This window comes from Cnephaeus nilssonii (assembly GCF_951640355.1).
Source record: "Cnephaeus nilssonii genome assembly, chromosome: 3".
Classification (NCBI taxonomy): Eukaryota; Metazoa; Chordata; class Mammalia; order Chiroptera; family Vespertilionidae; genus Cnephaeus; species Cnephaeus nilssonii.
Genome location: NC_137074.1, coordinates 49,976,831 through 49,991,026, shown reverse-complemented (window position 1 = coordinate 49,991,026; position 14,196 = coordinate 49,976,831). Strand labels below are relative to the sequence as shown.

Sequence of the window (14,196 nt, the reverse complement as noted above, 5' to 3'; positions counted from 1 at the left end):
GAAGTAGAGAAATACTGTGAAAAATTGAATAATGAATCATTTATGGATCACTTATCTTTGGTATGTGTGGCTGATATATACTTTTATGTAAAATTAGCTCCCCTACAAAAGATACGAATATTCTTGGTTCAACATTAGTATTTACAACGTAAGTCTATCTACTCTAATATAATCAGTAATCATTGCCCTTTTCTTACAGTGTCAACTTCTCCTATCTGTAAAATGCAGGATTGTATGGTCCCTAAGGAGCCTTTCAGCCATGACATTTTAATCTTCTAAATAGAACCACAAAGCTCATTTTGCAATGTATGAATGGCACTCTCAGGTTTAACATTCAAGGTGTTAGTTATTCTTGAGCAAGCATAAAGACCCATCACACACACGATTGCAAAATTTTTCAAGACACAAATTTTAATAACGAACATTAAGATCATGTGTGAAAGAAGATTTATGTAGCTTGACATGGAATGCAGCCACCACCCAGCTGCCACAGACAAAGACAGCTGTGATATTCTTATTTAAAAACTGCTACTGAGATAGACTTTATTCTAAATATACCAAAATAAAAAAATAAGGATAAAATGTGCTAGATTTCTAGCCATCTCAGATTTTCTAAGAGAATTTCAGGAGTCTAGTATGTTTCTTGGAATTTAGTTACTATTTTCAAAGAGGATAAAAGGATAGGGTTTTTGATATTTTTTAGAATCAAATCATATTTATCTGAGTTTTCCAATTAGAAAATAAAAAACTTCTAAGAAACTGCCATCAGAAAAGGAGATAGAAGACTTTTATGAGATGACTTAGAAAATAAAACACAAGCTATAAAACAGAAGAAATATTTGATCAAGGTTTTCCCTTTTATTGGTTTAGCAGTGTTCTGTTGAGTTTGACTGTGTGAGATGCTCTTCGAGGCACTGAGGATTCAGAAGTGAATAGAATAAAATCCTTGCCCTAATGAGCTTAAATTCTAATTGGGGAAAATAGATAATAAAATATACATATGCAATATTAGATAGATAGATAGATAGATAGATAGATAGATAGATAGATAGATAGATAGATAATATATAGGTATACAAAATAGACCTATAAATATTGTCAAGTAGTAAAAAATGCACAGAGGGTTAAAAAAAGAGCAGGTTGAGAGTATTTTTTAAAAATGACAGGGGACACCCTTTCCCAGGGGGTGATCAGGGAAGTCCTCTGAGGAGGCAAGCTTTGGACAGAGATTTGAGTAAAGTAAGGGAGCAAGGCATGCAGCTATCCAGAGGAAAAGCTTTGCAGGCAATAGGAATAGTGGACGCAAGGGTCCTTATACAGGACTTTGCTAGAAATGTTATAGAGTCACAAAAGGCCAAAGTGCCTGAAATGGTGAACAAAGGGAAGAGCTATAAAGTAGGGATGAAAACCAGAATTAATCAGTGAGAAAATGTTTGGATTTTCCTTTTAGTTCCAGTTAATGAGAAAATAGTAATCCAATTTATAATGGAAATTAATTAAGTTAAATGATGGGACTTCAACAAGTTCTATATTATGTTACCTTTTCTTTTATAATATTTTCTGAGATTAGTAAGGCAGGATTTATATCTGTTTATCTGAGTATTCACCAAAATGCCTAATATAAGATCTAAAATAAAGTAGTTATTTAGTGAATGGACTTTTGAAGGAAGGATGTAGCAACTTAGATTCTACTCCAGATAGAAGTGTTCTCATCCAACTTTGAATTATATTTGCAAGCCTCCAATTTCAAATTCTGAAAACTATTTAAATCCTTGGCTGATATCATGTATCAGGTTACAGATAGAAGTTGAAATGAATAATAGCATATTCAAGTATTACTATAGTATCCTGTATGCAGTATGTCTTAACACATGTGTAATAGATTGAAATTACTTTAAGCTCAAAAAAGGTCTTGGAAATTAAAAATATAAATGATTAACAATACTTTTAAAACCCAGAAGAGTTGGAAGATAATCATATTGTTTTAAAAAATGGAGTTGAAAACTAAAGGCAGCTATAAGATATAAAAGTGGTTGCTGCCTCTGAGAAGTAGAAGGGCAGTGTGAAGACATGGTCTTTTGGTTTTTATGATAAGTTTTTTGGGTTCTTTTTGATTTATTAAACACTAGAGGCCCGGTGCATGAAATCTGTGCACAGGTAGGGTCCCTAGGCCTGGCCAGTGATCAGGGTCGATCGAGGCCTTCCGGCTGCCAGCTGGGGCCTCCCTTCATTCCACGCCACCCCCTGGTGGTCAGCACACATCATAGCGAGCGATCGAACTCCCAGTCTCCCAGTCGAACTCCCGAGGGGACACTTTGCATATTAGCCTTTTATATATATATAGATGAGCACATAGTACATTGATAAAACTCAGGAATTTTAGAAAGAAGAAATAAATCCAACTCTTGAGACTATATAAATAAGCCTTAATATTCACTTTCTCCTGAATCCACAGAGAGAAAGTGGAGTCAGAGTTAACATTTCTGGGACTTCTCATAATGGAGAATCGCTTGAAAAAGGAAACCAAACCCGTCTTGAAGGAACTGAGAGAGGCCCGCATCAGGACTGTGATGATTACCGGTATGTGTGTCTGGAGGCCTGATAAGTTGATGTCTCCTGGGCATAAGAAAAATACCGTGTGACCTGAGTTCGTATGATTGAGGCAGAAAGAAAGATGCTTTGCTGTCAAGTTTGTCACCCTGTGGTATAGTGTCATACCTGGGAACATTTGTAGCTCCCCCAACACCGCCGTGAGTTTTGGAGGCACTTACTATATCTTGTTTTCTTTGTCTAATGCCCACTCTTTCTACCCAAAATCAGTGTATTGCTAAGGGATTCACAGTAAATGCTTAAACACAGGAATGTGTTTTCATCAATAACCCCAATAAGACCTCCTTGTAAAGGGTGTGAGACTTGCCTGGACTGTCCTTCAAGGCAGTGGTGACAGGTGTGGCACCTGATGATCAAATCGAAGCATGGCCTAGCGCTAAGTGTTCTTTTCTCTGCTTGACTGGAATCCAGATCCCAAGGATGGTTTTATGCTCTCAGATTGGACCATGTTACCCCAACACTAAGAGCTGTCAGTCTCCTTGTATTAGTCATAAATTGACCACCACTTATTTATTCACTTGTACATGTTTTGAAAATATGCAATATTCAGGATACCAGAATGCTAACTATGGTGGGAAGGAAATGCAGACAGCAGTTGACCACTAGGGGCAGACAGACTGAGGCAGAGCGGAAGATAAATGATGATAAAATAAGGCGGAAAGCAATAAATGCTGATATAGAACACCAACAAAGTAGTATGGACACTCAGAAGAGGGGGACCTCAATTCTGATTGCTGAGAGGTTTATACATAAAGCAAACTGACTTTCTTTGTCATCTAGGTGACAACCTGCAAACAGCTATTACTGTTGCAAAAAACTCCGAGATGATCCCTCAAGGGAGCCAAGTGATCCTCGTTGAGGCCAATGAACCAGAAGAGTTTGTTCCTGCTTCTGTGACCTGGCAGCTGGTTGAGAACCAAGAGAATGGACCTGGGAAGAATGTGAGCAAACGTTAAAAGGCCCTTCCATGGCCTGAGCTGATAGATACAGTGCTGGCCCTGGGCAGCCTTCTCTTGGCATCACAAGTTACCACAGTAATAATCCTCACATCTGTCCAGAGCTTTACAGTTTGCAAAGCATTTAGCATTTCCACCAGCACCAGCTAGATGTAGACATAACCTGGAGGATGATTAGGCGGCCAATGCCAAGGCTCTACTGATTAAATCAGAACTCCTGGCCTGGGAGCTGGCATCAGCCCTTCCTCCTGGTGTTTCCAATGTTCAGTCATGGTTGAAAATCACCAGTTTACATCCATAATTTCCATTTAATACTCACAGTTACCCTATACCAGTGGTCGGCAAACCGCGGCTCGTGAGCCACATGCTGCTCTTTTGCCCCTTGAGTGTTCTAACGCCACTTCTTCAAAATAGACTCGCCCAGGTGGAAAACCGACTTCTGCACATGGGCCCCGAAGTTTCAATCACACTGTACGTGTGCGCCCGCACATGGTATTTTGTGGAAGAGCCACACTCAAGGGGCCAAAGAGCCGCATGTGGCTCGTGAGCCGCGGTTTGCCGACCACTGCCCTGTACAGTTGAGTAAACTATTCGTTTTACAAGTGAGAAAACTGAGGCCTAAGGAGGTAAGCTTGTCCAAAACATACAACTAGCAAGTTACAGAGCAGAATATAAATTTTGGGTCTGTTTGATTCCATCCAAATCATGGGTATTTAGATTGTGCTGTACCTGTGACATGCAGGTGGCAGGTGGCGCCTTCTCTCGAGAGTAAGGTCCCTGTGTACCTGTGACAGGACAGCTTTTTCATGTGAAGGAAAATGGTTGCAGCCTGACATTCCATCACTAAATGCACCACCTTTCTTTGTGTGAATTCAAAGAGATAGCCCTCCAGGTGATAAATTACAAAGATGCTCTCTTCTTCTAGGCTGACCAACCCTTTGGATTGTTAAGTGTAGAGTAGGCCTTTGTTCAATAGACAAATTGCACCACTGTACAGAGTGGCCCTGCTCCTGCTGTGTAAAAATGACCCCATTGCATGGGCAGTGAAAGATGACAGCTTTCTCTATGCTTTCCGCAGAGTTCTACATCAATTTATATTGCCTCAATTTCACTGTGTGACGATACTCAGGTCCTCACTAATTTTTAACAAACAGTCCACTCACACTACCCGTTCGTTTTGGTCATTGCTGGAAGAAGTCACTTCACAGCCTCAGGTTTTCCTCCTCTCCCTGGCTCCCCATCACCACACTTTCTCTCCCCACAGACTAGTAAAAGCAAAAGGAGTCATGTCCTTGCCTCAAGTGGTATGCTTCAGAGCACGTCTTTGTGTTGGCTGGTTCACAATGAGGGTTGGAAGGGGATGCACTTTGCCTTCCAATTTGGCACGTCAAAATGTTTTTTCTTCCAAGTACAATGCTTTCCCTAAGATGAATACCTCTAATGAATAAAATTTTCTCACCTTTCACACTATTTGAATTTTAGAGCCCTATGTAAATGTAAGGCCCTCTGAGAAATGTCACATGAAAAACCGTTATCACCTATTGGCATGAGGTGTGCATGTGCATTCATCAGATGCTCTCCAGTGGGGGAGGGGGGACATTGACAGGTGAAAGACAGGGGGAAAGGGTTTCAGGAAAGGAGTAGTGCTTTTGCAGTGGAACATAAGATCCGGGTACCTTCCTTGGTGGGGAGAGGTCAGGGGCTAAAAGAAGAATTTTACAGTGTAGAAAAAAAAATTATTTTTGAAGGAATGAATCATAAGTTATCTTAGGAAATAAAAGGTTGCAAGATGGGAAGAAGGAAGAGGAGAGAAGAATCTTCCTGTTCTTCTTGGAATCACTGACTGATACCTCAGAATAATTTCGTAGGTAAAATGACATCACACATATTATCTCCTAGGACAGGGTCCAGAGCATCATGTTGTCAAAGTATCGCATGTTCATATAATATTTTGGGAGACATTCTGAGGGTTTTCGCCGTAGAAGTGTAAGTTCCATGGGAAAATTATACATTAAGTGTTTTCTGAGCCTCACATGGTTATGAAACATGAATATCCTTCCTTCCAGAAAACATAAGAAAGCAGAGGGATCCTTTAAGAGCTCACATGGAAATGATGCCTTTTGATTTTAGGAAACCTACATTAACATTGGAAACAGTTCAGTGCTTGCTGAAGAACAGGGGAACTGTTACCATTTTGCAATGAGTGGGAAATCATACCAAGTGCTATTTCAGCATTTCAACAGCTTGCTTCCAAAAGTGAGTACTGGAGAAATGAAGTGTTTTGTTTTCCTCCTCAAATTAGTGAGGCAGAAAAGGGGAATGGAGTAGTGAAGGTGACATCACTGGGATTGTCTCAGAGCTAGAGAATACATGTCCCCAAAGGGGCACCCGAGTTTCCTGGCCCTGCCCACATCCACCCAGTCCTCCACATGCTCATGACCTCCTCTGGGTGTTTTGAGTTCTGGTATAGCCTGTCGCCCCGTGGCCAGTCCAACCCCAGCTTCCCTCGTCCCTCCTTCCCCAGCAAGGAGACCCTCTGGATAGTTACAGACACGTTCCTATTTTGTGGGTCAGCTTCTCTCTGAAAGCTACCAACTCATGTCATGATAAGCTCTATTCCCCTTCCTGTCTGTATTCTTGAATTACAACAGGAGGAAACAAAAGCCCCGTGGTTTATTTTCAAAATCATTTGTTATCTTGTCCTGTGTGTGTCTATTTTAAAATAGTGCTGTGCAGGGCTGTGCTGTCAGTGTGAAGGAGATAAGTGGAGCACAAGCCCAGGGCAGCAGCCATCTGTTCACCATGTCTTGAAATTCTGTCATCTTTCCAGTCCAGGACCATGGAATCTAGTCCCCAAAGGCTTCCAGAAAGCCGTCAGTCCAATTCCTCATGGTGGAGATGGGGGAGTTGAGACTCAAAGAGTTAAGTCACTTGTTGATGGTTTGTGCAGCTAATTGGGACTGAGCTAAAAATAGGAGCTTATTTCTCAACTCTAGATTTATTGCTCCTTTCTCTGTCTATGCTACAAGTGTGGAGACAGAGTTCAGTAAAAAACAAACAAACAAAAGAACACACACAAAATACAACAACAACAAGCACCCTGAATTTCCTTAAGCACTATTATCCCACATGCTCTGCTGCTTCTTAGTTATTATAATTAATTAGAGGTTAACCCATGTGGGGAAAATGGCCTGGAAAGAATTAATAGAGTTGTGATGGAGGACTGAGAATGAAAGTAACACATTAAAGCATCAAATCCTCTTATTCCCTTTCCTGACATTTGGTTTAATGACCACAACCCAATGCTATATTCAAACAGTGGCCAGAAATGATTTTTCAGGGCTGTCCTTTTATGTGGAAGTGTTCTTCTTTCTAAGCTTATTGCAAAAGTTGTTTTTCTCTTTAGATTCTGGTGAATGGAACCATTTTTGCAAGAATGTCTCCTGGGCAAAAATCAAGCCTTGTTGAAGAATTTCAGAAATTAAAGTAGGTGTTATTGCATGAAAGGATAGTGTATTCATTATCTATTGTGTAACAAATTACCCCAAAACTTAGAATGACACTATTTATTATTTTGTAGTTCTGTGGGTCAGACATCCACATATGCTCAGATGAGTGTCTGCCCCCTGGTGGTCAGTGCACATCATAGCAACCGATCAGACAGTGGGAAAGATACTTAACCTTTTATATACATAGATTGGCTGACGAAAGTAGTTTTACCCTCATGAAATGCCTGAGGAATTTTGCCAACTTTAATGCTTAAAACTAAAAAGCTATATTTCCCTAAGGAAAAAAATCAATTCAGGAATATATAGATGCAGTTTCAGAATGAGCTGTAGTCTCAATTTTCTGATTTTCTTTTTCATGCCTTTATCATTGGCAATGTGCATAAGGTTGTCTGAATTATCTTTCTGAATTCAGGGGACACTAGAATATGTAAAATTCCTTGTGTGACAGAGACCAGAGATATATTTTAAGGCTGAAGAAAGGAAATAATTTTCACCAAATGTACATAGTTATGAAATGTACATGATCAGGTGATTTTCATTTGCATTAGCCAAATATGATTTTGTTTACTTTTGACAATTTGTGTTCATTTCTTTGTAACTAATAATAAGGGAAATCTCTAAAACCTTTATTTTTCCTTGTATTGATTTGGTTATTTCATGTGGTTTTTCTTTTTGACAAATTATTGCTGAGCTTTTAATATTGGTGTCATTAATCAATACCTATAATGTATTATCCTATATAATAAAAGACTAATATGCTAAGTGTCCGGTCATCTAGTCATCCATTCAACCAATCAAAGCAAAAAAAAAAAAATGCTGATGATATGCTAAGGCTGCTCAACCACTCGCTATGACATGTACTGACCACCAGGGGCAGATGCTCTGACTGGTAGGTTAGCTTGCTGCTGGGTTTGGCTGATCAGGACTGAGCAAGATGGGCTGGACATGCCCTAGACCCTCCTGTGGCCCCTCGGCCAACCTCCTGCGGCCCAGCTGGCCAACCTCCCACATCTCTCCCCGGCTCCAATCATGCACCAGTGGGGTCCCTCAGCCTGGCCTGTGCCCTCTCGCAATTCAGGACCCCTTGGGGGATGTTGGAGAGCAAGTTTCAGCCCGATCCCACAGGCTAGGCTGAGGGACCCCACTGGAGCATGAATTCGTGAACCGGGCTTCTAGTTTATTTATAATAGAAGACAGAGTATGTCTTGAATCAGAAATTCCTTTTTCTTTGGCAACAGCTTTGATATTTACTCTTTTATTTTATACTAGTGGCCCGATGCATGAAATTCGTGCACAAGGGAGGGGTGTTCCCTCAGCCCAGCCTGCACCCTCTCCAATCAAGGACCCCTTGGGGGATTTCCTTCTGATGGCTTAGTGGAGCAGGGAGTGGGCCTAAGCCGAAGTCTGGCCTCCCTCTGTGGAAGGTGACTGGCGGGCCGATCAAGATGGCATGGGCAGCGAGTGGCTGGCCCCACCCCGAATTGCGCCATGGCCACTGGTGGCCTCCCTCTGTGGGAGGCAACCCCAGCAGGCCTATCTGGGGATGGTGTTGGGCAGCCCTGCCCCAAATCGCCCTGCTGCTACTGCCGCCTGTGGCCTCCCTCTACAGGAGGCAACCAGGTGGACAATCAGGGGATGGCACCAGCCCCCATTGCCCCGCCGCTGCTGGTTGCTGCCGCCCTCCCTCCCACCCCATCACCGTCCCCTCCCTCTGCCTGCTGGCATGTGCCTTGTCTGGCCTGGTGACACCTGCTCGCTGGCCATGTCCCCCACTGACCGGTTGTTCCGGCATTCGGTCGCTTTGCATAGTACACTTTTATTATATAGGGTCATTGTGTTTGCACACCAAGGTGGTATAATGGGAACATATTATCTCATTTTTACTCCAAGATGCTTCAAGAGTATGTGTATCTAGCTCCAGTTATATCTGTTAAACTATTTCCCAAATGTTTCTCATCCAGCTGCCCTCACTCTAAACTCTCAGCAGCAGTTAGCAACCAAAACATGGATGGATTAGGTCATGATCTATTCATTAGGTTCTGTGGCAAGTGCTATGATTATGACTGTGCACCCTTAAACTTCACCTTGGTGGTTATAATAAAGCAAGACTTCTTTTGAAATATGTGATAATCTTTGTAGACATCCCTGCAATATCACTACCATTTTCATATGGTTGATGGAAACAATTTAATTAATACAATAGCCTCATTTCTCTGGAGATATTTATCTTGTTTTCTTGAAGCCTGATTCCACATGTCTTCGGGTCTCTCTCTCTCTCTCTCTCTCTCTCTCTCTCTCTCTCTCTCTCTCCCCTCTACCACACATTGCATTTGAGTTATTTATGTATGATAGAAATGATTCAAGTGAGGCGTTGTTATTAATATTTCTTACTTTCCCCTGCAGTTATTATGTGGGCATGTGTGGAGATGGAGCCAATGACTGTGGGGTGAGTAGTAACTACTTCTGCTAATGCAGGCAGTTTACTAATATCCCTCTTAAAAAACCCACAGTCTCCTGGAGTCTGTTTCTTCACCCTTCTGCCACAATCACTTGATTATTTGTGATTCCCCGATTTCAGACTGAGAGGGACATTACAAGACTAGCTGGTTTAAATCTCTCATGTTATCAATAAGAAAATGAGTCCAGGGAAGTGAATTCTTTTTTCACCCAAAGTCACACAACTGGTAAATCCTCAGTGAAGGAAAAGCTTGAAACTAATGTTTAAAGATTTTGAATTATGTGCAAATTGCATTATTCCTGCAAAACTTCTGTTTCAGGGTTAGTTTTTTTAAAGTTTATTTTACCTCCAAATTTTTACACTCGATGAAATCGTGTGTTTCCTGCTGTTGAGTCAGCGCTGACTCTGGGTGACCCTATGAATATGTGATGTCTATAATGTCCTGTCCTCAGTAGCCCTGCTCAGCTCATGGGAGTCACGCTTAGGGCTATTCTTATGGGATCAATCCATCTCATACTTGTCTTCCTCTCTCCCTGCTGCTTTCTATTTTCCCCAACATTATTGTTTTTTTCCAAAGAGCCTTGCCTTCTCATGATGTGCCTGAAATGGGACAGCTTCGGTTTTGTCATTTTCACCTCCAGCAATGTTTCAGCCTTAATGTGCTCCATTTGTTCATCTTTCAGGCAGTCCAGGGTGTCTGTAGAGCTCTCCTCCAACACCATATTTCAAATGAATCCATTTTTTCTTATCAGCCCTGTTAACTGCCCAACTTTTGTATCTGACATGGTAACTGGGCATATGAGGATATGGATGATCTTAACCTTGGTCTCTAATAACACATCTTTGCTCTTAGTAATCTTTCTCAATTTTTCTGTCGCTGCCCTTCCAAGCATCAGCCTTTTTTTGATTTATTGGCTTCAGTGTTCATATAAATTGATGACTGAACCAAGATAAGCAAAATATTTAACAATTTCTGTGTGTTTTTAGAACAAACTATTCAGTTGTTACACACGATAACAAAACCTAAATTTAATGATTCTCAACAGATTACTTCTCATACACAATAGAAGGCAGTACATGTTTTATAATATTAGTTTTAAAGACATGGTTGAAGTAATACTCTACCTGGAAGATTTATGCAAGAAAATATTTTAGTAGCTAATGTGTGGGACAAGAAGTGAAGAGGATTGCTTTGTATTTTCAAAGCCTATTAGATACTTAAGATCTGGGTATTTCTTTTACTTCTCTCTTAAGTGTTTTCTTCAAAGTTCTATGTAAAACCATGTTCATACTTAGAGAACTATTGTGAATTTTTCTGCCTTATACTTCATGAGAAACTAGTATTTAATCCACTCTTCAAAATTTAAAATGAGTGCCTAATCTCATTAATTATGTGATTAGATGAAACAAATCAAGTGCTAAAAGGGATAAAGCGCTTACCCCTAAAGAGTTAATTGTCTGGTGGGGGAAAGAATCATGCATAAAAATAACCCTAACATAAAGAAGATGGTACTAAATTATATGATAGAGATGCAAAATACTAAGAGAGCAGAGAGGAAGAAGGAAATATTTTAATATTTATTGACCATGAATTTAGTATGTACCAGTCATAGTATCCAGGTACTTTGTAGTTCTATAGAGCAGCAGAAATACACAATCTTACTTTATGCCCACACATTCCAGTAGGATCAAGGGCTTCCTGGCCTCCTTATTGGTCACTGCTCTGTGTACCTTCTGAAAAGTTCTATCTTCTAAAAAATTTTATTGTTACTATTATTATCCTCACCCAAGGATATGCTTATTGATTTTTAGAGAGAAGAGAAGGGAGAGAGAGAAAAAACATTGATGAGAGAAATGAGTTGGCTCCCCAATGCTCCCCGACTGGAAATCGAACCCACATCCCAGTTAAGTGCCTTGACCAGGAATCAAACCTTTTGCTGCATGAGAGGACACTCCAACCAACTGAGCCACCTGGCCAGAGCTCAGTCTTTTTTTTATTTATTTTCTTTTTTAGTGTTTTCATTTGATATGTTTATAATTACTCTTAGAAATACAATATTTCTTTTTCTTATTTTTCAATCTGAGTTGGCATTCCATATCATTTTCAGGTTAGTTTCAGGTGTATAACCCAGTGATTAGACATTTATATAATTTACTAAGTGATCGCCCTAATAATTCCAGTACCTATCTGACACCATACCTAGTTATTGCAATATTATTGATTATATTCCATATGCTGTACTTTACATCCCCATGACTATTTTGTAACTACCAATTTGTACATCTTCATCCCTTTACCATTTTCACCCAGCCCTCCAGCACTCCTCCCCTCTGGCAGCTATCAGTTTTTTCTCTGTGTCTCTGAGTCTGTTTCTGTGAACAGTTTTCAGTCTTGATGAGAAATGAATTAGTCTTCATTTCAATGAGGCAACACACATACTGTTATGAGTCATTGATGAGTGTGATCTAGTTCCTGTGTCCAGGGAAGATGCTGTATGCCCCATATTTTATTCCAACAGTTAGCTAGTTGGCTGGTCAGGAAGCCTAGGGAATGGTGGGGTTTGGATTTATTTTTCTATTGTTCATCAAGATGACCTGCTAAGTATAAGAATTGTGATAATAAATGTCTATCCAAATGCTGTCATCTTTTTAATAGATTTCTCGAATGACTACTCCTATTTATTTATTATGTCTATATCCCACAACCAATATACAGACATACACACACATACATGAGAGTGCACACACACACACACACACACACACACACACACACACTCCATTATTCTTCCTCTGAATCATTGTTTAATTGGCATCTCTTCAGTTGGTGACTTAATAGATCAGGGGAGAAAGGATATCCCGGGGGAAGGGACAACATAATCAGAAATCTAGGAGTGGAAGGGTGCAATGTTATAAACTTTATAATGTTAAGAATAGCCTCATGGTGTTTAAGTAGTTAAAGCCTGGCCTGAGGAGTCATGGGTGTAACATGGATTTGTCATTCCAGGCTTTGAAAATGGCTCATGCGGGTATTTCCTTGTCAGAGCAGGAGGCATCTGTAGCTTCACCTTTCACCTCAAAAACAGCCAACATCGAGTGTGTGCCTCATCTCATCAAGTAAGCCACTTCTTCCTTTTGCACCCCCATGACCGATAGGCTCAGAGTCTGGCTCTAGGCAGAATTCAACTATAACTTAGTGATAATTGTCACAACAGAGGTATGGGTAAAGTGCTACTGGATCACCAAGCAAGGGAGCCTTTAGTGCTGCTTGAGAATGCTGGTAAAAGCCACAATAAGGTGACTTTTGCTGAGCCTTAAAGGATAAATGGCTGTGTCATGTGGAGAGCTGAAAGCTAGAGTTGGTATTTAAAAAGTAATTGCTTTTCTTATTTCTCCTTTCCTTTATGTTGTACATTGGGAGCTTACTGGAACTTTTCTCTCAGCAGTTGACAGGGTGAGGAAGCAGAAAGGGAATATTCCATCAGATCGCTTCCCCAAATAGTGTTATGTCCCTCCCCCCCACACACACAAAAAATTAGTGAACATCCAAAATGATTTCGTAAAAGACTTTTACAATTGATTGGCAATAGTTAGGGAGGGGAAGGAATGAAAAACTGTTTATTTTCCCTTGCCTCTGCTCATTTCTAATGTCTTTACTCATATTTTAAGTGTAGTTAAGAATAATACAATGGGTTTTGTATTTGTTCATAAGTCTTATTCTCCTGTTGCGGGGTAACTTTAGGTAACTTTCACATCAATAGCCTTGAAGACATCATCAAATCTTGAGATATGCACCAGGAAGTTCTCTGTCATGTCCCTTGGTGCATCTGAATGAGCAGCTGCTGGCAGGAATCACTCACCTAAAGGTTCCAGGCTAGAAATTCCATGCCCGTATCTGGCTGCATGTCAGGAAGACAGCTGGATGCATCTCCCTGAACACTGGGTTGCTGCACCTGTGTCCTTCCACAGTCTCAAACATCAACACCTCCCCTGCCTCCTCTTCCTAACTCACAGGTTCCCTGCTTCTGAGGACAATTTGGTTTTTAGAGTCCCTCATCCAGGCTCAGAAGCTCAAAGTTCCTTCTACTCTTTCTTCTTCTTCACTCCTAGCCAACCAGGCATCATGTTTCACTGCTTTTGGAGACTCTCTCCAAGCCTTTTTCTTGCTACTTCTAGTGCCTCACTCATTCATGTCATGGCAACTACAAAATGAGAATGCTCTGGACCCTTGCCCTCATTCATGCTTTCCATCATCAACACAGCTCCTGGGGCTCTTTTTAAATACTGTGTTTGGAAATATGTGGGATTAAGAATGAGACAAAACCTTGCCCTGGAGGACTTACATCCCAGTGAAGAATATAGATAGATGGAGAAATCATCACAAAACAGAGGAACTTCTGCATGATAAGTGAGAGGTGCTCAGTAAATTAGCTTTAAATAAATTAACATCCAACAATACAGTAACTTTCCCAGCAGTTTAATATGATAGCTCTAGCCAGAGGGAAGGCTTCAGCAGGAGAGCTACCACTTAAAGGATGGACAGGATATCTGTGAACAGAAAGGAGCTGGGAGGGGATTCCAGGTGGGGGAATTGGAGAGCCATATTTAGAAATAGGGTTTTAATTGGAGAGTGCAGAGGCCCAATAGTCTAATTGTGCTGTGC

General features: G+C 40.7%; 1 protein-coding gene across 1 annotated transcript in view; it reads left to right on the top strand.

The window, feature by feature from the left end:
* ATP13A5 (ATPase 13A5) overlaps positions 1-14,196 on the top strand; it is a gene marked incomplete at both ends in the record, with an annotated part of 105,858 nt that overhangs the window by 59,460 nt on the left and 32,202 nt on the right. Inside the window, 6 exons of the mRNA XM_079767425.1 lie at positions 2,456-2,580; positions 3,391-3,551; positions 5,697-5,822; positions 6,973-7,052; positions 9,479-9,521; positions 12,541-12,650. Coding sequence (XP_079623551.1) covers positions 2,456-2,580; positions 3,391-3,551; positions 5,697-5,822; positions 6,973-7,052; positions 9,479-9,521; positions 12,541-12,650 — 645 coding nt within the window. The remainder of the gene's footprint in view (positions 1-2,455; positions 2,581-3,390; positions 3,552-5,696; positions 5,823-6,972; positions 7,053-9,478; positions 9,522-12,540; positions 12,651-14,196) is intronic.